At 43.8% G+C, this 26,049-nt stretch overlaps 1 protein-coding gene across 4 annotated transcripts in view; it reads left to right on the top strand.

The window, feature by feature from the left end:
* Nucleotides 1–4,853: 4,853 nt before the first annotated feature.
* Nucleotides 4,854–26,049, top strand: part of PCCA (propionyl-CoA carboxylase subunit alpha) — a 313,606-nt gene continuing 292,410 nt past the window's right edge. For 2 of the 4 annotated variants that reach the window (XM_026121612.2, XM_064504347.1), the window contains exons 1-4: nt 4,854–5,001; nt 13,675–13,752; nt 17,370–17,417; nt 17,501–17,569. In XM_026121612.2, the coding sequence (XP_025977397.1) occupies nt 4,924–5,001; nt 13,675–13,752; nt 17,370–17,417; nt 17,501–17,569 (273 nt within the window). In that variant the 5' untranslated portion in view covers nt 4,854–4,923. Of the gene's footprint in view, nt 5,002–10,470; nt 10,491–13,674; nt 13,753–17,369; nt 17,418–17,500; nt 17,570–26,049 lie in introns of those variants that run through there. The other 2 variants (XM_064504359.1, XM_064504364.1) reach the window with 2 other exon arrangements.

The following is a 26,049-nucleotide window of genomic DNA, read 5'->3' as shown; positions in this document are numbered from 1 at the left end:
CAGATATTGCTTAATTCCTTCCAGGTTTTCTATCATGCTTCTGTCAATAAGTTTTTAATGTCATAAGGATGTGAAAAAGATACAAGTTCCTTCTGATTCAGACTGGAGGAGGCCAGGCATGGTCCCCAAGGCAAAAGGACTTCCATTCTGCTAATGCTCCTGCACTTTTCCCCAACCAGAGCAGCAGTGAGCAATTTTGCCACAGTGTCAGGGCTCTGAAGGCACCAATTTGCCTTCAGGGCCCTGACCAGCCTGGGGCCTTCACCCGCCCGCTCTACCCATGGCCCGGGAGGTCCATTTAAGTGCAGGTCTGAGCACCCAGGCTTGGCCGGAGCCGTGTTGTTGTAGGTGGGCTGGTCTCCAGTCCTGGCTCTGGCTCCTGCATGGATTTTGGACCACTGTTGCAGCTGTGTCCTTATCTCTTCCTGACAGGATGCCCAGGATGCCCTGGAGCTGATTCATCACATTGCTGAGTCTGGGACTGTTGCTGGACCCTGCCACCAGCACCAAGCTCTGCCCACCCTGTTTGGCTCCTGTGGGACGGTGCCATGGTGGTGATGGCACTGCCTCTGAGTGGCCTCTGATGCCCCACAGCACTAACAGCCGCTCTTGGCTACTTGAACCCTGTTGCCCAGCCTCCTCAGCTCCTCAGGGGTGGATATTAAACCACCCCTGAGGCCAGGCTTGGGCTGTCCCTGAACAGCCTAGGAGGCCAGGGGACAACCAGGCCAGTCCTGAGTGGTACAAATTAATGGTGTATATGGTTGTACAACCCCTGGTGGCTGCGAGTTGGAGGGGCAGAGGAGCCCTGGAGACCAGGGAGGATCCAGGTGCCTGTGGGGAGCCCCAATGGCCAGAGTGTTTCAAGCTCTCCTGAGCAGCCCCAGCAGCTGGTGGGGTTCAGACTGTCCTGGAGCAGCCCCAAAGGCTGTCTGGCTGGGAGGTCCAGGTTGTCCCCAGATGACCAGGAGGTGAGGGGATCAAGATGTCCCATAGCAGGCCTCCCCAACATGGGGATCAAGCCACCACTGAGGAACTCCAGCCAGAGAGATTCAAGACAACCCTGAGAAGCCCCAAAGTCTGGTGGGGGATCACTCGTAAGCAGCCCCAGAGCCTGGGTTGCGAGAAGAGGGTCAGGCTGTCCCTGAGAGGCCCCAGTGCTTCAGGCCTTCTCCAAGGAGACCTGGCTGCCGAGAAGACTTCAGGCCACCGTGAGGAGCCCCAGAGGCCAGGCGGAGCACAGGGCTTGCTCTCAGGAGCTGGGAAGCCTGGGCGGAGGGGGCAGAAGGAACTAGCCCTCTCCAGGACCAACAGAGGCCAGGTGGCCTGGGTGGGCTTCAAACCACCCCTGAGGCCAGGAGGCTGCAATGGGCATCAAGCCACCTCTGACCTGTGTGCATGGGGTTAGGGCCCCCCCAAGGAGCCTGGACAGCGGGGTGTTCCCGCTGCCCCAGAGAGCCCTAAAATCTGGGCAGCAGGGTGGGGGCCAGAAATCCAGCCATCCCTGAGGAGCTGGGAGATGATGGCTTGACTCCATCCTCCCTCCCTGACGTCTAGGGCTACTCTGGCTTTGGGGCTCCTGGCTCCTGGCTGTGGTGGCTTGACGCCCCTGTGCTCTGATTCTTGACTCTCTGAGGTGAATCTTGCATCAAGTATCTATCTCTCTTCACAGGCAGGATTTTCTGTAGATGCTTAGTGCAGAGATGTACAGAGGTATCGACTTGGCTGACTCCAAGGCTGAATTACTGTCTCGCAGCATGTTGAGCTGAATGCTGATAGCAGCAAAGACTGTTTACAGAATATATAACAGATACTTCAAAGAGTTTTTCCTAGCTTTGAGTTCTTCAGTCACAGGCTTTTATGCATAATGCATTTTATGTTCTATAAAACTCATACGATATATTCCTTATTAGATAAAGGCAGAGGGGATTACAATTACTCCACTTTTCTCTCTGGGTTATAGCTTAGAAGTCAAATGATGATACAACTCACATTTTCTGTCTAAAGCTGGAATTAAATTAGAAGACTAAGGTATCTTTCCGCTCAAAAGAAGGAATTGAAGAGATTCTTAGTATTAGAAACTACAGTTCATCTGGCATCCATTCAAAATGAGAGAATAAGTTTCCCAGTATTGCAGGCCCTCAAACCTGCTTAACTTTGTGCATATTAATAACTTCAGTAACTGAGACAGGACTATGTTTTGAGAGTTATATTACACGTGCTTGCGGACTTGCAGAACTAGGGTCTCTATTTTTATCCAGACTTACACTTCAATTTTTTAAGACATTTTATTTTTGTAATTTTTTGGGGTAAATCTACAATTTCTTCAACAATGGTGGTGTTAACCCCTTACTGTTTTTGAAATGCTCAGCAGTAGCTAGGTACAAGCAGTACCCATTTAGATTTAGACTAGGCAAAAAGGCAGTGAAATCTGTCAGTCGAAATCATAATCATGCTAAAAGTAGAACATTTCTCGTGCAAATGGAGGACGGTTGGCATTCTTGAGTTTTCCTCCCCCTGCCTTCCACAGGCAAGGGCTTTCGCCTTAGCTTCACTTGGAAACTGGCTTGCATCAGACCGTTTCGCACTGTATCGAGCTCTTTATATACCCAGCTGCCTGCAAAGTTTCCCTCTGCTGCGGTGCCTTTGTGCAATCGCGGCCAGCTTCCCTCCGCGGCTGCAGGGGACCGCCTTTGATGGGCCTCCATAGGTGGCTGCCCGCGCCTCAAACAGGGCCTGCAAACACAGTCTCTCCGCGGAGCAAAAGCAAACGGCCGGGTGACGCCACGTGACTGTTTGCTTTGCAAGTGCAGGAGGAACTGACGTTGAGTGCCTCAGGATATGGTTATAAGGTAAAAACGCGATGTTGTGGTGTGCACCTCTGGACGTCTCATCTATCTCACGTAGCCCATGGAGAAGGTCAATGCAATGCCTCCCTTCTGCTCTGCGTCTCCTGCGCTGACTTCCGTGACTTTGCACGTGTGCTGATGAATTTGGGGTGGCTGCTTGCAGATTTGCATTGCAGATACTGTGACCTACCTTTAGATATATTCGTTTTCTTGCATTATTTCCACCTGTACAGCTGTGGTATGGACTGTTAATACAGCAGGGCAAATGCATGCAAACACTTGCAGCAGAAGCTATACAATGCTGATTTTATTTCTGCTACTCACTTGGGAGGGAAGAGAGAAAAGTCATTTCACGTACCTGCATTGTACAGCAAAGATAAAAAACTAGCATTCCACTTTCTGTCACTGCTCAGCTTTCCCCTCTGCTCACTTCGAATACAAGTACTGACACAGGAGTTTAGAAGTGACGTCAAAAATAATAAACCTAGGCCAAATATTTCAATGTCCCATGTAAATGCAGGTAGGAACTTGTGTTCCACTGAGGAGATCACGCAATTATAGACTCCTGTGAAAATATCTGAAGTCCACATTCGGGTGAAGCTAAGCTGCCGGCTTGGCAGCTTGCATCTCCCCTCTACGCTGCACCTTGCCATGGGAAGTTGTTCAGGGCCATCTCTGGGCTTTTCTTTGCCCCGGTTTTCACTGCAGGATGTGAATGTGCTCAGAGCCATGGGGTAAAAATGCAAGGATTAACACACTGTGTGTGTTCAGGCAGTGATGTGCTCTCATAAAACCTCTCTAACAAGAGTTAATGTAAGATGCATCAAAGGTTAAGGTGGAAGAGACTCCAAAATAGGCAGTCAGACAATTGTCTACAGAGAAAACGTCCTCTTACCATACTGGAGGATCTACCTTGCGTCTAAAAGCCTGAAGGGTTTATTCCTAATGTAACTAAGTACACTGCCCATATACACACTCTTTCCCTATAAACGTCACGTTTTGTTTTCTTCTAGCCCTGTGGGGATCTTGTGGCAAAGCAGTTCCAAGGGTGAACTGCAAACTGCCGATGTCATATTCCTTTTTTTAGCTAAGAATAATCGTCTTTCCATTGCAGAAAAGTGGGCTTGCGCTGCTACTGTACTGAGGATAAAGAAGACCACCAGTTTCACCCTGTTTTTGCAAGTCACCACTATTTAGCAACACTGTTTAAAGAAAAAGCTGTTCCTTTGCCTGGCGAGCATTGATTTGAACCTCTTAGATCAGCTCGCACCAGCCACTGCTCAGCACAATTACATTTTTTAGGACAACTCAGAGGGGTCGTCGCATCCTCCCTCTGCAACAATGTGCCGGTGCAGCTCTAACTCCTACCACACACATGCAGACATGCAAATACAGGTACGCGTGCACTGCTGGAAGCCCTCACACTGCTACCCCCAGACAGATGCAAGCTCCACTCACGAGCCTGCACTTACCCGAGGTGCTGTATACAGGCAAACGCAAATGCAGCTTAACACACAGGGAGGATGTACACACGCATGCCAGCTTGAGATACACTCCTACAGAAGCTTGCACACAGCCAGAGACACACACAAATGCAGCCCCTGAGGCACACACCCAAGCGCATGCCTAAATGCAACCCCAGAAACATGCATAAAACCAGACACTGAGGCACACACCCAGAAGCTGGCACCAATGCAAGCTCCGAGGCGCACACCCAGGAGCATGCACCATTGCAAGCCCCGAGGCACGCACCCAGAGGAGGCAGCACAAGCGCCAGCCCCGAAGCACGCCCCGGCGGGCACGCACCCGTGCAGACGCCCCGGTGCAGGCAGTAGCAGCAACCCCCCGCAGACCGGCCCCAGCTGCAGGCAGGGAGGGAGGGAGGGAGGGAGGGAGGGAGGGAGTTGCCTTGCCTTGCCCCGCCCCGCCCCGCCCCGCCCCGCCCCCTGCGAGACACGTGGCCGCGCCTGCTCCGGCGCTCCCCCTCCCGCCCGCTCTGATTGGCTGCGCGCGGCCCCGCCCTCTGCCTCGCCGGGTGAAAGGGCGGCCGGGGGCCGCAGCCGCGGCATTAGTAATGGCGGCGATGGCGTTGTGCCGGGCGGCAGCGGGCGGTAAGCGGCCGGCGGGCCGGGCGCTCCTCGCCTTGCTGAAGGTACGAGTGGGGATAAGGGGGGTCGCTGGGGGGAGGCTGGGCGAGGGGTCGGTGTTTGGGGTTCCCTCCTTGTTCCCCGTGCGCTGCTCGGGTAGGCGCCGTGGGGCCAGCTGTCCTCACGGGTATGTGTGTGGGGCGCCATGTAAGGGTCTGGGGCCGGGGCCGTTGGGAGAGGGTCCGCTGTGTTGAAGGTGTTGGAGGGGTGTCCGCCGTGCTGAAGGTGTGGGGCATTTTTGGGGGGTGTCCGCCGTGCTGAAGGTGTTTTGGGGGGGGTGTCCGCCGTGCTGAAGGTGGTTTTGGTCGGGGAAGGGGGGGGGGGGTGTCCGCCGTGTTGAAGGTGGTTTTGGTCAGGGAAGGGGCGGGTGTCCGCCGTGCTGAAGGTGGTTTTGGTCGGGGAAGGGGCGGGTGTCCGCCGTGCTGAAGGTGGTTTTGGTCGGGGAAGGGGCGGGTGTCCGCCGTGCTGAAGGTGGTTTTGGTCGGGGAAGGGGGGGGTGTCCGCCGTGCTGAAGGTGGTTTTGGTCGGGGAAGGGGGGGGTGTCCGCCGTGCTGAAGGTGGTTTTGGTCGGGGAAGGGGGGGGTGTCCGCCGTGCTGAAGGTGGTTTTGGTCGGGGAAGGGGGGGGTGTCCGCCGTGCTGAAGGTGGTTTTGGTCGGGGAAGGGGGGGGTGTCCGCCGTGCTGAAGGTGGTTTTGGTCGGGGAAGGGGGGGGTGTCCGCCGTGCTGAAGGTGGTTTTGGTCGGGGAAGGGGGGGGTGTCCGCCGTGCTGAAGGTGGTTTTGGTCGGGGAAGGGGGGGGTGTCCGCCGTGCTGAAGGTGGTTTTGGTCGGGGAAGGGGGGGGTGTCCGCCGTGCTGAAGGTGGTTTTGGTCGGGGAAGGGGGGGGTGTCCGCCGTGCTGAAGGTGGTTTTGGTCGGGGAAGGGGGGGGTGTCCGCCGTGCTGAAGGTGGTTTTGGTCGGGGAAGGGGGGGGTGTCCGCCGTGCTGAAGGTGGTTTTGGTCGGGGAAGGGGGGGGTGTCCGCCGTGCTGAAGGTGGTTTTGGTCGGGGAAGGGGGGGGTGTCCGCCGTGCTGAAGGTGGTTTTGGTCGGGGAAGGGGGGGGTGTCCGCCGTGCTGAAGGTGGTTTTGGTCGGGGAAGGGGGGGGTGTCCGCCGTGCTGAAGGTGGTTTTGGTCGGGGAAGGGGGGGGTGTCCGCCGTGCTGAAGGTGGTTTTGGTCGGGGAAGGGGGGGTGTCCGCCGTGCTGAAGGTGTTTGGGGGGGGGGGTCCGCCGTGTTGAAGGTGTGGGGCCGTTGCGGGGGGATCCCCCATGTAAACGCCTGGGGCGGGGGCCGCTGGCACGTGCGTGGCGGCGGCTGCGCTGAGGGGCTGCTGGTGGCTGGGCTGCGCGGCGGGGGGCGGGGCGGGGCCGGGCGGCAGCCTGTGCGGTGGGTGGGCTGAGCCCGAGGTGTGCTGCCGGCCTGACAGCCGTGTGCACGGGACTGGAAGGCAGGGTGGCTGCGGTGAAACTGTGGGAGCTGGGTGTCGGGTTGATGTGTTGGTGACTCACAGCATCTAAGGCTCTGGTCCTTGGTATGTCCCATTCGTGTATTGCTTGGTCTGGCTTTTTTTGAATCGGGTTGCTGCTGCTGCAGAGGGTTATGGGCTGTTCCTTGTTTCTTCCACCTCTCTCCGTCTGTTTAGCCAGGGGCTTATCCAAATGTAGGGGTAGAGGATAACTTGAATAGCACTTCAAACCCTGAAGAGTATAGTTCTATGCCACTTTTATTAGTAAAAGCTTAGCTTCCAGGAAAGCTACTGTTCTGTGCAAGTGTATTATCTCTTTTTCCTTTCTCTCCCCCTGTATATTTCCTGGGGCTGTACTGTTGACAAGTGTTGCCTTGGGATATAGCTGTAGAGATTCTACCTGCAGATGGTTGCAGATGTTTCAGCTATCACTTAAAGCTTTACTGTGGAGTCTTACTGTTATTATTTTTCATGAAAATGACAGAAGGCCATTATGAAACTTTTTGGTAAAGACTTCAAGCTTCTAGAAAGCTTAATTCCTGAAACTGGAATAGGTTCCCTGAGGTGGTTACTTTAAGCTTATATGGTACCTACATTTTTTCCCCCTCTCTTCACTTCTACAGATTGCTCTGTATTAAAAGAAAGGCGAGATTATTTAGGAAAAGAACAAGTAGCATTATCATATAGTATTGTGTAAAAGACTAAAGATATTAACTACTAGTTTGTGTGTGTGGAAGAGGTGCAAAATGCATCAAACTGCTTACCACAGGAATAATCTATAGTCTGTTTCTGAAAAGGAATATTTGTGAGGAGGCCTGCATGTGTTAGTGGAGAGGGGAGGAGTAACTTGTAAAGAATGCCTGTTCTGTGTACCCCTGAGGGTAGGGTTTCTCTCTATAATTGTAACTCCTAAACTGTACTAAGAACAACTCTTGTGTTTTTAGCAATCCAGTGTAAGGGATGGCTTGTGTGGCTACAGAACTACTCAGGCAGGTCATCTGGAGAGGGGATAGGTTGTACTTAAGTATTTTTCCCCTCAGGAAACTTGCATGGCAAACCTGTTTTGCTGTGAAGGTGTACAGGAGAGAAGCTGCTTAAACAGTGGGGGCAAATAAGTTTGGGAATGACTGGAGACAGTGAGTTGGAACTAGCAGGGGAACCATGCTGTTTCAGAACTTTATTCTTGGTAGATATATATCCCTGTATGGAAGACTTCTCTTTCCATGAAATGGTCCAAAGATTTTGATGTCTGCCCTTCGGAGCTTCCGTGTTAAAGGCCTACTTGCCACCTTCCTTTAAGTGTGATCTGGCTGCATCAGTGTAAACAATGTAAAAATATTGTTATATTAGTGAGTGTTGTAAAAATAAAATAGTTTTATAGTACTTCATAGCACTTGTGTTATGTAACAGAAGTGATTTTTAGTCTTTAATATCTTGTGTATGAAACTCACCTTCATGACATTGACCCTATGGAAAATATTTAATCAAATTTGAATGGGAATTACTTTCACAGAGCATTTAAATATTTTGCTAATATAGGCAAGTATTCTTACTTAACTCTTCAAACTTTTAATGTGCTTAATTTGTACCAGGGCTAGCAGCTAGTCATCCTTAACTTCCTTTGTTCCCCTTCTGTCAGAACCAGTGAAAGACCTAATTAAAGTGCAAAAACCCTATGAGCTGGTGGTTCAACTATTTGCTGTGTTCCTAATCTAATGCTTAACACTTCTGTGTCAGCTTCTGTGCAGAACTAGTTCTGTATAGAGTATAACTAAACTGTCAGTTTGTTTTTGAGTGTTTTACACTCTTGGAACTGGGAGAAAAATCTTATATTGAAAGGAGGCTGTAGTTACTGTGTGAGGAGGAGAGATGGATTTTGGTATTTGTCTTGAAACTTCTGAGAAAGCTGTCAAAAGACTGTTTAAAAGAAAGTAAAGGAAAGGTGTCAATACTATCTGTATGAACAGTAAACTGCTGATGCATAGATTTGTCATCTGTGTATAAGATCTTATTAAACTGAATGTATGGAAAGTTTTTCTGTGTTCTCTGCCCTCGTAAGTTTATCTATGCACCCACAATTTCTAAGTCATGGAAGTGACCTGTATAGTGGGAACTCCTTCATCTCTTTTGCATGACATTATTTTTAGCATACTGTTTTTCTAGGGAGGTGCTTTTGTCTGTTCTTTTGTTGCACAGAAGCATTAGGCCAGAGGGGATAGCAACGTTGGACTCATTTGCCATTTGTGAAGGAAGTTAGAATGGTCACCAATTTAGACAGATAAATGTAGTCTTACACTAATGGAGTTCAGGGATTGTTTTTAATATTTAACCTAGAGATGTTAGCATTGATAAGCATACTTAATGCAGATCAATGGTAGATTTGTGCTTTTAGGGTTACCTTGCTTCTAGGAGTAGTCTGGATTCTGCAGGCAAAACATACTGTCATCTACTATGGAGAGAACCTTAGTTCTGGAGAAATATTGAAAAACTTGGTTAAAGTTTACATAGAATAGAAAATGGTAGAGTAATTTTTAAACAAAGTTGCTAGTTCTGTCTGTTTTTAGTTTTTGTTTTTAATGCTCAGAACTTGCACTGGTAATTCTTATATCATTACTATAATGCCATGATTTGTTTTGCAGGCTCTAGCCTTACTGGAGCTGTTTAAGCTGCTGCTGTGAGAAATTGTTCCACCTTTTTCCAGCTGCTAGTTCTTGACCATGGGCCATTCCTTTTCAGCTGTCTCTCCCCTGCATTGTGCCAGCACCACTGCTTGAATATCTAAGTGGATAAACTGGACTGAGGAATTGATCTGTCTGAAAACATAATTTTCCCCACTCCTTGTGGGTGTCTTCTCAACTGCATGTATTTCCTACTCTGGTTCACCATGTGACTGTTATATAAACCTCTGTACTGGCAGAAGGGAGAACACACTTGGGAGCAGGAATGACTTAGTTTTAAAATATAGCCTTAGGTTGGTGAATGTTGCATGTATGCTGTGTTGGCAAACATGAAAATTGGGTTTCTTCTCTCTTAGAATTGACAGTGGTTCTCAGATCTGGTAAGAGTGAGAGTTATATGTGTAGTGTAGCTTACAAAACATTGTACTACTTTTCCTTTTTTTTGAAGTTGGTTCTGCCTGCAGTTAGGATTCTTGGCTGTCTAGAACTCTGAAAGAGTGCAGAAAGAGGGGGAAAGTACCTAATTAGTGAAAAAAATAGAGAAATATCAAGGTTGCTTTCCTGTTTACAAGATTTGTACAATCTTGTATTAGTGATTAGCATTTTCAGCCTTACAGATGAAATTTCTTGCAGACACCTGAAAATGTCTGCTTCCTTATATATGTTGCATGTGTGCTCTATCTGTAGATACCCAGAAACAAGGGTGTCAGGTTAGGTTGAAATTAAAAAGATTTGGGAACAGCTGCTGTGTAATCAAAATATTGAAGATATTACAACTTTGTGGTGTTTAAAATTGCTCAGATATTTATGGTTAATGGGAAATATGCTGCAAATATGAAGGAGCTATTCCAGTGGTTTCTTAAGGTATTGTCTTTGAAAGCGTACGGGCAGGAGTCTTAGGATCTCTAGCAGAAGACAAAATGTACTAGAATATACATTCCTTCCAATATTAACCTTATTAAAGTAAGTGTTGATATCGGATGCTTTCCGTCTCTAAAATCTGGTACTCTTCATTCCAGCACAGATGCTTTTCTGCCCAGAAAGCTCAGTAATGATGTTATTTACAAGGTGACCTGTAGAGCAGGAAAACTTTCCTTCACGAGGGACAAAAAACTTTGTCATACATGGTGAGCTGTCTGTAAATAACAGTTAATTATTTTCTGTTTTGTTACTGTGTACCATGGTGTTAACCTGCTGGAAGAGGATTCATAGGGTTGTATTGCATCCCTGGAAGGCAAGTTCTCTACCAAGTTTTGAAGCTGCAGTATGTGCGTTATCTGAGCCATGTAAAGAACATACCATTCTACCAATTACTGTAAGTTGTACAAAATTATTTTAGAACTGGTATAGCCACTCATTATATATGTATAATTTTGTGTGTGTGTGTATATAATATATGCAATATAGTAAATTGTGGTAGTCACTAGCTTGAGACCCTTATGACTAGCATTATGTACAAGTGGACTAGGATGTATTCATCTTCATGTTTGTTGTGAACTGACCATGGGGATCTGGAAGAAGATGACTTATTTGAATTAAGGTTTGAGTTCTGGGATTTACGGTTTTATTTTTTCCCCCAGTTTCTTGACTGATTTGAATTGGGCAGTTTCTATGCTGTTTCTCTTAACAAAGGAAAGTGGGCACACCTGAGCCAGTATTGGACAAGATAAATATGAACTGTGCATCAGAGCCTAGTGTTGGCTGTGGGAACCCATTTTGGCTATTTTTCCTGTTTTTTCAATCTCTCCTGGGGGAAGATGTTAGAAGTCAAGCTAGCTTGGATATGGCTGCTGTGATCTGCATTTGCTCCTGTGTGATGATAGATGCAATACATTTTCAAAAGGTATACCTACTGTTTGCTGGTAAGCTTCTTGCAAAATGAAGTGACAAATGTCAGCAGTTAAATTGTGCCTGACTTTTCTTCTAAAGCCTGAGCACTTGGGAAGCTGATCTAAGCTCTTTTCAACTGGAAGGAATTAAAATCCACCTCATTCTTCACTGAAGAATATTGCAAGCACCACACTGTATGCTGCTTTGAGGATGGGATTTGGGAAAAGGTTCTGTCTACACCCCTCCCTTCTGTACTCTTACATTGTCTTGTTTGGGGTGTAGGTATGTCCTACCTTAGTAGATAATTACTTAAAACTTCTAAATGAGACAGCTAGAACAATGAGCTAGCAGTCCAATAAAAGGAGTAGGGGGGTTTAGTAACTGCAGCTGTTTTGCATAATGGCTTATAGTAGTAGAGATCTAAATCTGATGCTAGATTAGATGAGTGATCCAATCATCAAGGTATCTTGATGTGTATACAAATCTCAATTGCACTCTTAAATATGACTGGTTATTGCTGGTCTGGGCTCTGTTTTGAGATTTTTTTTTAATGCAAGGTATAGCTTGAGGCTGTGTGGTTTTGGGAAGCAGCTAAATCAAGAGTCTGACTTGAGGGCTGTATTGACTTGGTTGAGTTGGTGGTTTGAGAATTGTCTCTGGAGTTTGGTGTGGCTTTTAATGTACCCAGCTATAGACAGAGATAGAGCTTGGGAGCCCAGGGGCAGGTTGGCAGCTGAGTAGCAGTTTGGGATGGCAATTTTGCAGGGTTCCTTTGTGGTCTTAGCCTTGCATTCTTTACAGAATGTTTGTTTACTTTTAAATATTTATTCAAATGCCCATAGTGGCTAGGAGCAGACTTCTAAGGAGACTTTTCTTGATGTAGATTCTAGTTTAAGCAGGCTGTTAAACCTCAGTGATATTAGTAGATACTCAAAACAAAAAAAAACAAACTTTTCATAAACTGTGAATTAGAGGTGGAAATTTCACATCTAAGTCAAGCAATGCACAACTTTAGTAAGCAACCCCACATGTATTCAATAGCTGAACCTGGTTCTGTAAGTGGTTCTAATCTGGGGGAGGGAAGGGAGGAAGTGTGTGTTAATACAAATGCATAATTGGATTAGGTTATTTTCCTTAAAACAGTTTTACATGAAGTCTGCTGAATTTCGTAGAGTAAGAACAGCTGAATACAGTTTAAGGCTTTTCTAGTTTTCCAATTGCTTGACAGTTCTCCTCTTTACATATAAAAAGTGTTTTGCAGGCTTTCTTCAAGAAAGTGCATAGCTAAATATCTGAAACCTAATGCTAACTGTAACTTTTCCATCTCAGCCTTCCCTTTTTCTGTGGCACAATTTTTCTGGCTGCTTCTATGCATTCAAAACTAGCTTTGTACAAAAAGCGTTTATAAGAAATTTTAGAGGCATCCCTTCCTCCCCAATCTAGCTGCCAATATTTAGGTTAGCCTCACTGACCTTCCAGAAGCACTTCCAATGGATAATGTTAACTTGAAGACTTCCATTCTGAATGTGTCCTGTATGAACTTCTTCAGACTATAGTCCCACAAGGACTTCTGTCTACTGCCTCTGAGAGGAGAGGGACTTTGCTTAATGTCATGCACTCTAGAGCAGAATACTATACTTTTGCTGCTATACCCATCCTTGCTCCTTCTGGATCTACATCACAGTGCACAGTCATTGAAACTATAACTGTCCTGCCCTAAACTTGGAATAATGACCAACTGATCACTGTAATTGCACCTGGCAGAAGTCTGTCCTTAACTGTATCTTCCTTTCTGCATGTTCATGACTGTTGAGACAAGCAGCTGAATTCTCTAACCTTTTATATAAAACATACACTTGCTTACCTAAATTTTTTGGTCTCCTTTCCAGTGGAGTAAGTGTCCAACTCTTTTTCAGTCTTTTCTTACAAGAGAGCCTTTACCTTCTACCAAGCTTCTTATTCAGGTCTCTGCAGCCTCTGCAGTTCTTTCAGGTGGGGTTGACCAGTTCTGACTTCAAACAATTGCCCATCATTGCTATTTTGTGTTTCCTACTAGATAAGGCAGTACTCAGTATTAAGCTTTATAGTCTTTTTCATTCCACCTGGATGAGCAAAGGTAGTCTTCCCTGAGCCCTCTGTCTGTACTGAGGTAGCTTTAAAGTGAGATCTTTCCCTCAAACCAGTGTCATTATGGAGTTGTGGGAAAGATTAGGAGCCAAACTAGCATCTCAAGTCTGTTCTGCTGTTGCTCTCTGTACTGTCCACTGTGTTACATGCTCTGTCCTCAGAGCTTTCCTAGAAGTGAAGGCTGTCTTTCCCCCTCCCTGATGTGTATACATATATGCATGGTCTTTTGAGACTCCTTGGTCAAGTGTTTCTCAGAGCTAGATGGAAGGAGAGAGGTCATAGTGGAGAGTTTAAGAAAAAGATGTATTCTTAAGCTAGTGACTTTTATCTGGGGCTTCTCAATTGTCCTAAGTTACTGTTCATTGTCTGTGTGCTTAGGGGGGGAGCAAATCCTTCTATCTGCTTGGGGGTGAGGGGGGAAATGGAAAGAGGGGCAAGGAAGGTTATGGAAGAATTTCCTCAAGATGTCAGTATGTGAACTGTTTGTCCTAATAGAATACTGTAGGAGGAGGAAAAAATGTTTATCCCTCTTTCTTCAATAGTGTGAAATGCTCTGTTCAAGACGGTGCCTTGTAACTTCACGTCAACTATATTCAGTTGTGCATGATCCAGATGAAAAGGTAAGTGGTATTGTGCGTGTTCTGTCTCTTTTCTAATGTGTTACTGTATCATTGACCTCTGACTTTTAAAGCTATTTACCCTCTTCCCTGTGCTGTTAGCACTCCTAGTTCTAGTTTAATCACTGTACAGTCAATGGTTTAGTGGTATGTTTTTCTGACATTTTCTAAGCTAAAAATGTTTCTCTTGCAGTATGTTTGCCAAGATTGGGTAGTGCTTTAAGTGTGTATCTTAAAAGGTTGGATAAATGATCATCAGCTTAGGAAAGTTTCATGCTACCCTGAATGTGTTACAACTTTCAAACAACTATTCTTAATGTTTTGCATGGTGTAGGAGCTGTAGGCTTGTTAAAACATCTGGAAGCTAGACTTGCTGAAAGCTTTCCTAAAATTGATTATGCAGTAGTGGCAGCATGATTGTTAGATGATGTAATTTACTGTGTCCAAATCTGATTTCACTTACACCATTGTGGGGATGAGAACTAGTTTAGAGCTTGGATAAAGATGGTACTTTTAAGGCCTTGTAGAGAATAGCAAATCCTCATCTTGGAAGAGGTTGTTGGTTTGTTGGAATTTTCTGTGTGGCTCACTGGCTTGTGCAGTAGCAATCTCAATTTACAGCTACTAGCCAAGAAAAGCTTTTCTGGTGGGAGATTGTCTTGGCATGGCCTCCAAAGTAATATACTTGGAAAAGTAGTGCAGCTGGAGGTGCTATAGTATAAAAGGGCAAGAATGGCACTTTAGGACTAATACTTACCCATATATACCAATGTAGGAGCAGTTAACCAGGAGTGAAATGGTATTAGAAAACAGAGGGAAAAACAATATGCATCTAGAACTGTGGCTTAAAAAACCCTGAGAAATTAACTTTTGACTTCTCTGAAGGAAGCATTTAGGCTTAAGGTCTTTCCCAGATCCAGGTTCTGTTCCTTTCTTAAAGGCATGATTGTTTAGACAATGAAATTGGGTCTTTGGCCTCTTTACTGGAAGTCATTTAATTCCATGCAGTGGTTAATAGAGATGGTTCAAGCTCTTTCCTGCTTTCTTCCTTTGCTGCCTCCTCCATCATTTTTGTAATGATCAGACTATCATACAGAACTTTTTAGGTAATTAGTGGAAATGGCATATAGAAATGCTGCATGTTGCTCAAAAGCAGCATGTGATTTTTTTCTTACCAGACTTCAGGCTTGTCATGTTTAACAGCAGGAGCACAAGAGTCCAGTCTCCTGTTAGTGTCTTTATTGCAGAATTGGAAAATTAAAATAAATGTCAAATCCTAACATATTCATACTGAGAGTCTGATCCTGCAATTTGTGCTTGATCAATAAAACAACTCTTACAATGCAAAAAACTAACAAGATAAAGTATTTGAAGAGTTGAACTTTTCAATGCCAAGTATTATGGGAGCTTTTTTATTTATTTGTGCCTAAAAGCTTCTAGTGCTTAGAATGCTGAAATTTAGACTTGGGAACAGTGAGTGTTGAAAACCTTCAGTTACTTCAGTGGGTTTTGGACCAGGTCCCCAGCTAAAAAAGCTCTCCAGGTAAATTGCCAGCTCCTGTAGTATTCCTGCTGTTTGTGCCTTAGATAATTGAACTTGCTCAAGGGTATTTAGGATCCAGCTTCAGAGCGGAGTGTAGGTATGCCTGTGTACTGAGCAGTGGTGTGCCTTCCTCAGTAGATCTGGCTGAATTTACATACAGGCTTGCTACAGCTCTTAGAGGATTTTATCATTTAATTTCTGCATGCTGTTACCACATGGTAACATTTTTTAACTGGTCATGTGATGCCAGTTCAGCCCTGACTTTGAAGTAGTAAATTGCTTTTGGTTAAGGGCACCCTGGGTGCATCTGTTTGGGGTATGGGAGCAAACAATATAGTGCCCTAGTTTGCCTATAACAATTGCTGTGGTGTTTGCGGTTCCTTCTTCCCCTTTACCCCCCTCCCCATTTACTAATGGCCATAGGGTAACAGTTTTATAGTTGCTGTTGCAATATCCCCACCCCTCAAAACCACATGAAAAACAGGTGGTGGTGTTTGTGGGGAGGGAGAATAGCTATTGAATGTCTTAAGATATAGTTTGATAAACCTAATTTGATACAACTGCAGGCTGCCCCTGAAGGGGGAAGGCCTGCTGGCTCCGTATCCTGTTTGTGATTTGGAGTGCAGGAGGCAGAGTAGGACTGTTTGATCAGTATGTTGAACTGATGAGTCCTGAAGCTGCATCCCTGCTAGGTTTGATATGAGGAAAGCAGTGGGGGTAAGTGTATAGAGCAGGACTGTCCCTTTCAGTGGCAGACTTTATTTACAACAAAGCAGGTGCAGTATCAAAGTGCACCCATCTGTTTAGCAGGGAGGCTGATGATAGCAATAATGCTTATTCCCAGCAATGAGGCTTCTATGCTGAGCAGCTCTCTTCCTCTGCCACCCCCTTTCTTAATGGAAAGTTTTTGTCTAGGATGTAAGGCTGACTGGCCTGTGATGGCTTGTTACCCCTTTCAGTCATGATAATGTTGAAGGCCTGTTTGCAATGTTAAGTGCACTTCAGTGTGAAAGGTGACAGTGGCTTTCACAAATGTGCTAGATTTGATTTGCTGTCTTTTTGCACTGTGGCTGCTACTTAATACTGATGGGTAACAGCTTCATGGTGGCAATGCAGGAGTTTGCTAGGTTCCTCATGTGAGGCTTCCCTATGAAGAAGGGCAAGTCTAGTACTGTTCAGCAAGCGTATATCTACAGAGTAGAAGTTTTGATCTTTTCCCTCCATGTCCTAGGGAGAGAGAAACCTCTCCTCCCTGTGATTTGAATGTCATTTAAAAATCTCCCAGGACAGACAAATATATTCCAGATCTGTGCTGGTTGGAGGCACTTGACCCCCAGGTACCTGTCACTATTCTCCAACTAGAGCTAAAATCTAGTTTATAGATCTAAATCTATAAAAACTAGAGGTAAAATCTAGTTTAGTTTATACTGGTATTTTTCCCAAAGCAGGCTTGAGAGCTCTCACAGGGACCCTGGAATAGGAGAATACGCAGTCATGGCAGTTTCTGACAGAAGGATATTGACATCAGTGTGGGTGTTTGCTGTGCGTTTAACCCACAGTGTAATTATTTTAAACATGTTTTTCAGAGTACTACCCTAACTTTGTAAGGAATTTGTGGGGTCCTTCTCATTGTGCAGTAGAAAAGAGCAGAGACCTATAGAGCAGGGAAAGTATGCTGCCTTTGAATATTTTCTGTGTCCAAATCATGGAGCTCAGGGACTTCTGGGTGTTGCTATGTATTTGATAGTGCTCATGAATCTCTTCCCTGAACTTGGCCCTCTCAGAACCTCTGCAGAGTTCTAGTTTCTGCACTGTGCATGGTAAGGAGACCTAGAGAATGCAGGTGTCAATAGTCAGTGCCTTTTTGTTTTTTCTGAACCTGTGTACATGCCAGGTAGATTTGGTATAGCATACTGCTAATGCTATGTTGCTGTTAAATCAGCAGTACATTTTAGCAGGTGATCTCAGAGTCAACCAATGTTTTGTTGGAGGGGGAGGAGAAAAGAATGCCTGTTTCTGAAGTGAAAAAACATGGTTTGTTTATTTCTCAAGTTTTTTTACTGTTTTTTCCATTCAGACTTTTGAAAAACTACTTATTGCCAACAGAGGGGAGATTGCATGCCGAGTAAGTATATAATCTTCTGAGGTTTTTTGTTCTTAACCTGTTGATAATTTGAGTACTGATAATTGTCACTTCTCATATGGCAGGTCATCAAAACATGTAAGAAGATGGGGATTAAAACAGTTGCCATACACAGTGATGTTGATGCCAATGCTGTAAGTACTGGCTTTTGAATACAAATGGTAGTTGGGACTTGGTAATTTGACAAGACTTAACTATTATTCAGACTTGTTTACCATAGTAGGCATGTTGGTCATTTTGAAGCATCTTTGTTTATGCCCTTTTCTGTGAAAGGGGAGATGCCAAGGGAGGGAGGATTAGTCAAATATATAGTACAGTTTTTGTGTGAACACTTTTGTATTTTGCCCATAGAAACATGTTATCTTGCTGCTTCCTTCTTTCCCTGGATTAAACCAGACAATAGAGAGATGATAGTTGATATGTTGCTCTGTGCACCAAACAGTGGTAGTGAAGCTTGAATTTTGTTTTGCTAATGGACACAAGAAAAGCCAATAAAGCATTCCATACTTCTGTACAAATATGGAGAAGAAAATAGAAGTGGGCTTCCTACTGGCTTTGCAGGCCTATAAACTGGTTAACATTTATAGCTACGGGTATAATATTGCTTGGCGCCTCTGAGTTTTTATTTTAAGAATGGATTCTGGGAGATGGAGAACTTGGCTTAAGTCCCTCCAGTGCCTGGAACATGTAAGTCATTGCCTTTCTCTTCCCGGAAGAATGTGCTCTCCCAAGTGTGCTGAGCAGGCCTGCTAGAGGTGTTCCATTTGGTAGCGATATTGGGATGGCACACATTGCAGGAGGGTGGTAAAATGGCTGTCTAGACAGGTAAGGTACTTAACACATACCCAGCCCTACTTCTACCATTTTCAGATCTTGTAGTCTCCTCTCTAATTTGTGTTATTTTTTTAGAAATGGTTTAAATCGGTCATTGTAGCAAGAATAAGACGACAATTTCCTCCGTGCTTGCTGTGAACAATATAAAAGGAAGTATAGTCATACTTGCATACACTCACTGACTAGAGAGAACATCTTATTTCTTGCTTGCAGCAATTGCTGCAGGGGAAAGGGCTGGGGGCCCTGGCAGCCTGGGAGAGCTTGTCTGAATCTGCAAGAGAGCTGAAACCCTGTGTTATGATTTACTGAAAGAGGTCCCTCAGCCAAGCTTGGTGGGGGGGGGGGTATGTTTTATGCATGATAGGACTTGTGAGTATAGATGCTGTGGAGGTTTAACTATGAGAACTTCAGAATGGGTGTTTTGGACTTCAGTAGTGCTTTTATATGTCCTTTCTTGGTTCTATTCCTACCTGACCTGCTCAGGTCCTATAAATAGGTTAGGTAGAGCAAGGGACTGAAACTGGGTTTTCTGAAACAAAGGGGACAAATACCCTACTGCTGAATTTCTATGCCAAGTAATTCTTCCTGAGGTGAATGAAGAGTATGCTTGGTCTGGATTTCAACTGGTAGCCATAACTGGGAGAGAATAGTAGCTCGTGGATGCTCAATGGACTGTGAAATGAGTTCCTAATAGCTGGGTGTCAGACATCATGATAAATTCTAATTCTCTTGGAAGCCAAGGGTTAAGTGGATATGAAAAAACTATTCTGTTTGTGTGATCCCTCTAGTAAAACTCTGAAACATGTTAATAGGTGCTTATATTCCTTCTTATATATATAGTATCTGTTAGGATAAATGGGTTTATTGTTTAGTAGCACCATGTAGCCCTGTTTGCTGGCATGAATTCATTTTGAGACTAGACCAAAATGCTATTAAAAAAAATTTCTTTCACAAGTCCATAATGGACTTAAATGAATTGCTGCACTTCTCTCCAGTGGGTTTAGATGGCTTTATATTTATTGTAGGGATGTTCCTATGAACTAGAGAATATGGAAAATCTGAAAGTAGGAAGTAAAAACTGAGATCAAAGAACATAAGGGAAAGAATTATAGAAAAAATACAACATCTGACCTTAGGGAAGGGAATACAAATACTGCATGACAAAGAAAATTGAAAATATGGTACTTACTCCAATATGCGGTCTTGTCTTAGGTTTAACATCAGTGTAGGGTCTTTAATACATAATAGTTCATAAGAGAAGTTGTTCAAGCTGGTATCTCGGAAATGCATTAATGTATTTCAAACAGTTGATAATAACATCAGGTGTGTAAAATGAAATGCTGACATTTGAGGTTATTGATCAGAGATGAGGCTCTAACAGATACTATGGAGGTGCCTGCTTAGCCCTTTGGGTGCTTTCTTAATGACCAGTAGTAAATCTAGCTGCACAGCCTAACGATTAGCTGTGTGCTTGAAGAAACTTGAAGTATTTAAAGGAAAATGAAAGGAAGTAGGTTATGTGAAACACTGTTCTATGCGCTTAAAATATGGTGGTTGTACTATAGGAAGTCCAAGCAACATCTGTTTAATTAGACCAAAAAAATCTAGCTTATGTCTGTTGCATCCTTTAATTGCTTCCTTGGGTGCTTGCATTGGGAAATAGTTTCTGTTGTCCATGTGAATGACTTGGATGTTTCCATTTGTTTGTTGTTTGTGAGAGTGACCTGGCATTTGGGGTGATGCTTGTGACTGCCAGTCCAGATGATCTAGATAGATTAGTCCAGAGGCCAAATTCTTTGAGGGTGCAGCTTATAAAGTAGTGACAAAAATGCTTCTGCCCATGTTGCTCATTTCATTTCAGGCTCTGTCAACAGGTACATTTTTGGTTATACTAGTGCTAGTGAGATCTCAAACCTTTTGATATCCAACTGTAATGGAAGGTTAGGCTCGCTGGCCACCATAACAGGGTCTGACCTTAGGTTCCTGCTGAAAAGTTCAGAGCCAAATCAAAGCAAATTAAATAATTAAATTTTAATGACGCATGTGCTGCAATTACAGCTGGTGCTGGGTGCCTCCAAAGAGGGACCTCAAACAAAGAAATCCCTGGGCAATTATAACTTTTTCAACTTAAGCTTCCCACCCCTCATGTGGCAGTTCAGACCAGTAGTAATTTCTAGGTTCGGGGTCTCCTGCTCCTTATTGGGTCTCATTGTTGTCCCTAGGTAGGCTGTTTTTTTCCCCTTATCTTGACTGTTGTGGTTTCTGCTGATGGATGTACCTTTGTTTCTTGTTGGGTCCTGCTGTTGTGTCTCAAGGTCCTGATGAGAAGGAGGTAATTCCAGACCATAACAATTAATGCTGCCCTGTCAGTGAGGGGAGGCTTTGTTGCTCAAGGTCCTTATGCCCTCCACCTGTCTTATTTCGAAGTCTTGATGTCCTCCCTTTTGGAGTGTGAGACACAGGAATGCAGACTGCTTGTAGCTTCCTTATCTTCGTAGCTTGAACCAGCTTTCAGGCCCTTTTCTTACTGAACTAGGTAAAAACCTCATTATTTTATCCAAGTATGGCCTAAGGCTTCAGCAAATTTAGCTACTCATGCTAAGCAAGTTTTATAAGTTGTGCTAAGCAGCTACCTCTAGACGGTTTCAGTTCAATATTCTTTAACAGTCCCCTGCTTTTTTATTAAGCATCCCTACTAATACTTTAAACAGAGTTCTCAAAGTCTTTCGAGGTGTGCTATCACTTTCCATAATCTTATGTATAATATGATCATAAGTATAATAGGTGTAATGTTAAGTTTAATTAAGTTTAACACAACTACTACTGGGTGCAACATGTGATTATAAATCCCTGTTGCAGTTGGAGACCATCTTAAAAGAGTTTTCCAACCATGATGATTTCTGTCCCTTTTTACCCTTTCCAAGATGTGTATCTCTTCTGCATCATGATGAACGATGATTAGAGTGTTTTGTCCATTGTTTCAGATGTGTTCTAGCAGTTGACGCAGGTCATCATGTTGTAGTAATTTCTTTGCCAATGTAAGATTCATTCCAGTGGAGGTAGGTAGTAAATTTTGAATTAATGTATAATTAGATTGTAACAATTGATAAGATCTAATAGGAGCTGAATAATTAAAATCACATCCCATGATTCTGGTAAAGTTACAAATACAAATATTTGAGTGATTAGTTCTATCTACAACAATACTATCTGAATATAAGACTACAAAAGGTTCTCATACGTACACATCCTTTTCCAATATATACAAGTATGGTTTCAGGGGTTTCATCAGGATGTATTTCAAAATGACAAACATTTTGCTCAGTGTCAAAATAAATGTCTTGGGCCTTGATAGTATTACTTTCACAGATAAACCCTTGTTGTTCCTGTACAACACATGTGCTAACATCAACAGTTTGCCACTTATTTCCATTTCGTTGGGCCCATACTCTGTTCCAATGGATAGAGTATAGCTCTGTTGCGATTTAATCCTAACGCAATGATTGGGTATATTATATATGGTGAAGCATTGTGTATTGTTAAAACAAAGGCCGTGGCCTTAGTGTTGATGGGATCATAAGTAAAATTGACCAAATACCACCAGGATTGGAATTCCTTTTCAAATTTGGTTGCATTATCCCAAATTACCTTTTGAATTTCAGTGGGTAAAGTGCCCTCTTCTTTCCTTATGATTGCTGCTACCATAGATTGCATCAACAGTTGAGCTTGGATGCAACTAAGAGCTAGGGAAACATTAATTTGGGCTGCCCCAAGTGCATCCGCTATGAGTTGGTGGTCTTTCATGCATTTTTTCCCATTGAAGCAATATCTCGGATGAAAGCCATTGGTTAGTTCCCAGTGCTAATAAAGAAGACCTCAATGGGTGTTTTAATTTGTATGTCACCTGTGCTCAGTTTATTTATGAGCACTTTAGCACCTATATTACTTAGGACTCCCAATCTTGTTCCTATGATACCGGTCATGTCTCTTTGTTCGTTCTGGAGAGGTGGGGGTTCGTCTATGCAAGTGTGCTGACCATCCTGCATAGGACATACTTAAGAATGGTGAACAGATGGGTTTAATTGTAGAAATATTAATTTGCCTTAATAGTTCTACTCATTTGAGAGACCACGATGGATTAAATAACACTTGTTGGCCTGTATTTCTGATCACATACAGTCCAATTTTCAAAAATTTGTGGAAGTAAAGTTTTCTTATTCTTCATGGTAATAGAGCTATTTATATTGGGGGAAACAATTGTAGTTGGGGCAGATGTACTAAGCTCAGTAATAACTATTTTAAATTTAAATGTTAGTCCCACACTGTGGGCCTACAAAACCAGCTTGTTCTAAGGTTAAAATTGTACCAACAGTCCAATCTTTCGGTGGCACAAATTTTCCTTTCGTTTTCTTTTGATTTGACTTTGAGAGATTTGACTTGCCTTCTAATGGGTGGACCCATTGACTACTTGACATCCTATCTTTATTTCTTATCCTGTCTTTCCCAGGAGTTGGGGGAGTCAGTTAGTACTGTCCCAGCTCCGTTTATTTTCTAAGTCTACTTCAGTTCCATGCATGACTAGAGTTAAGAGGTTTAAGTTTTTATTAGAATTTAGTTCCATACTTCTGGTATACTTAATGTGGGCATGGGACTACAGCCACTCTAAGGATCTTTGGTCACAGGTTAGAGGAAGTAATGTTGTCAGGGTTTGGAATAGCAACATGAGCATGGCACTTCTGTCTGCTGTCCTGTAGGATGCAGTAAGAGAAAATAGAGACTTGTTTTGGTGCGGCCAGACTGAACAGGTTACCCTTGGGAAGTTGTGTATCCCATTGAGCCTTACCTGGTTGTCTTCATTGTTCTGTTGCGACCTCTGCTGTGCTTGCTTCTTGGACCACCACTTGTTTCATGTGTGAGTGGTGAATCCAATTCTCTTTTCCTAGAATTTTAACAGTGTAATAAGAACTTAACAATACAATATAGAGTCCTTCCCATTTTGGTTCCAATTTTGTTTTTTGTGAGAATACCTTTACCTATGCTTTATCTCCAGGCTGTATATCATGTACCTAAATGTCTGATGGTACTGGCTGAAACCACTGAGCCTGATTTTGTAAAGCCTTAAACCGTTTCTGTAAAGCTAGTACATATTGTGTCACTCATTCATCTCTGTCTAACAGACTGGTCTTAGCAGGGATATAAGTCCCTGGTATCGCTAAATGTCTTCCCAAAAGAATTTCTGCTGGTGTTAGTCCTATGGGATGTCATGGGGCATTTTGAACATCCCATAGAGCTAAGTTTAATGCCTCTGGCCATTTTAGGCTAGCATGTGTGCATATTCTTGCTATTTTTTTTTAATGTCTTTCTACTTGTCCTGAAGATTGTGGGTAATATGGGGTATGTAGGTTTCTTTTTATTCCTAATGATTTATATAATTGATTATGCTTGCTGTAAAATGGGCACCTCTGAATCAATGGCTTCTGGGACCCCATACCTGGGTATGATTTCTTTCAGTAAGGCTTTTACTACCTGCCCTGTGTCAGCCTTTCTTGTTGGGAAAGCTGCTACCCAGCCTGATAACTGATCTGCTATCACTAAGAAGTGTTTGTACCCATTGGCAGATGGCATATCCGTGTAATTTATTTGTAGCCTTTGGAAAGGGAAGGAGGCCCATGGTTGTCCCCCTAACTCTGAGCTTGATTTGCTGCTTGAAAACTTTTGGCAGGTCGGGCAGCTATTCGATATTCTTTTAGCAGCTGTGTAAATTCCTGGAGTGGCCCATACTTTCTGTACCTGGTTAGCTACTGCCTCAGCTCCCCCATGAGCTTTACTGTGAAACCACCTAACAATAGTAATCACTTTTTTGGTAGAATTGTTTTTCCTCCAATTGTCCATATTCCGTTGTCATTTTGTTTTGCTTCCTACTGCTCCCATTGTTTTTTCTCTTCCACTGAGCAGTCCTTTTCATACATGGTTTTGGGGTCTATTAATTTGGCCACTCACTTTGGTTCATCCTTGGAACTGCCCCTGTGTGTTCTCTCAGAGGTTGTCGAACTGCAGCCTTCACAGTGGCATTGGCTAAAGCATTTCCTTTACTATTTTCTGTAGTGTCTTTAGTATGGGCTGGGCAGTGTATTACAGCAATTTCTTTGGGCAGTTGGACTGCTTCCAGCAAATTATGTATTTCTTCGTCAGTTATTTTCTTTCCTGATGACGTAAAAAATCCTTGTTCTTTCCATAACATCTCTGTTGCATGACTACTCCAAATGCATATTTAGAATTGATACAGATATTTACCTGCAGGTTCTTACCTATTTTTGCTGCTTGGGTCAATGCTGTTCTGCTCCTTGAGCACTTACAGATGGAGACAAAGGATTACCTTCAAGTACCTCAAAGAAGTTAGTGACAGCATAACCTGAATGGCGCCTTCCATCCAAATAGAATGATCCATCTGTAAACAGAACTAAGTCTGGGTTTCCCAGAGGTTTGTCTTTAAGATCCTCCTGGGGTTTGCTTGAGCTGATGACCACCTGTTCACAGGAATGATGTTCTCCATCCTCAAGTAGAGGCCCAGTAGCATTGTTGGATTTAAGATGTTGCGTCTCTTTAAGGTTGCATTATCTGCATGTAATATTATCAATTCATAGTGGTGAGCTCTCTGGGGGTAGTGCTCGAGTCGCATATTGTTTCATTAACAGTTGTACTTCATGTGGCACATACACAGTCAATGAGTGACCAAAACTACAGGTCATCTTTTTTTGGTAAGAGCTGCAGTAGCTGCTATTGCTGTGATGCATTCTGGAGTGCCTTTAGTTACCACATCTAGCTGGGTGGAGTAATAGGCCACTGGTCTATGGTGAGGACCTAATTTTTGGGTGAGTATTCCACTTGCTACTCCCTGTTGTTCATGGACAAATAATTCAAATGGCTTGCTATAATCTGGTAACCCTAGAGCTGGGGCTGAAACCAACACCTTTTTTTTTACAGATGCAAAAGCTTTTTGCCTTTCTGGACCCCAGGGCAAAGGCTTTAACTCTTCCTTTTTTGTTGCCTGTGCCAAAGGCTTGGTAAGTTCTAACCCAGGAATCCATGGTGGGCAAAATCCTGCAGCTCCTAAAAATCTCCTAAGTTGCTTTTTTGTTACAGGACAAGGCATATTAAGAATTGTCTTTATTTGTTCTGGATCAATTAACCTGTGTTCTTTTAAAATAAAACCCAAATATTTTACATATCATTGACACAGCTGAAGTCTAGACAGATGCTCGATGCCCTTTTTCTGCAAGAGCATTACATAGAGAAAGCATCTTTCAAACATGTCTCTCAGTCTTTACTTGGTAATAACAAATCATCCACATATTGTATTAACACTGAATGTCCTGGAAGTTCAATATCCGCGAGATCATTTTTGAGTATACGTGAAAAAATAATTGGAGACCCAGTAAATCCCTGTGGCAGTCTCGTCCAAGTTAATTGTTGTCCCTTCCAAGTGAAAGCAAAGAGATTTTTGGCTGTCCTCAGCTATTGGCGTACTAAAAAAAGCTGCTGTTAGGTCAATCATGGTAAAATAAGTTGCCCAGTGGGGTATCTGTAATATAGTTGATGGGTCAGGAACTACTGGGTGTGGAGCAATTACATGTTGGTTTATAGCCCTTAAATCGTGTACAAACTGATACTGGATTGCCATCAGAATCTTGCCTGTTCTTTTTAACTGGCAGAATTGGGGTGTTGTATGGGGATTCACAGACTCTAAGGATACCCAGTTTCAAATAATGATTGAATTGCT

The sequence above is a fragment of the Dromaius novaehollandiae genome, chromosome 1 (assembly GCF_036370855.1).
Source record: "Dromaius novaehollandiae isolate bDroNov1 chromosome 1, bDroNov1.hap1, whole genome shotgun sequence".
In the NCBI taxonomy this organism is placed as follows: domain Eukaryota; kingdom Metazoa; phylum Chordata; class Aves; order Casuariiformes; family Dromaiidae; genus Dromaius; species Dromaius novaehollandiae.
The sequence above is the reverse complement of the archived record's forward strand: the minus strand, read 5'-3'. Positions and strand labels throughout refer to the sequence as shown.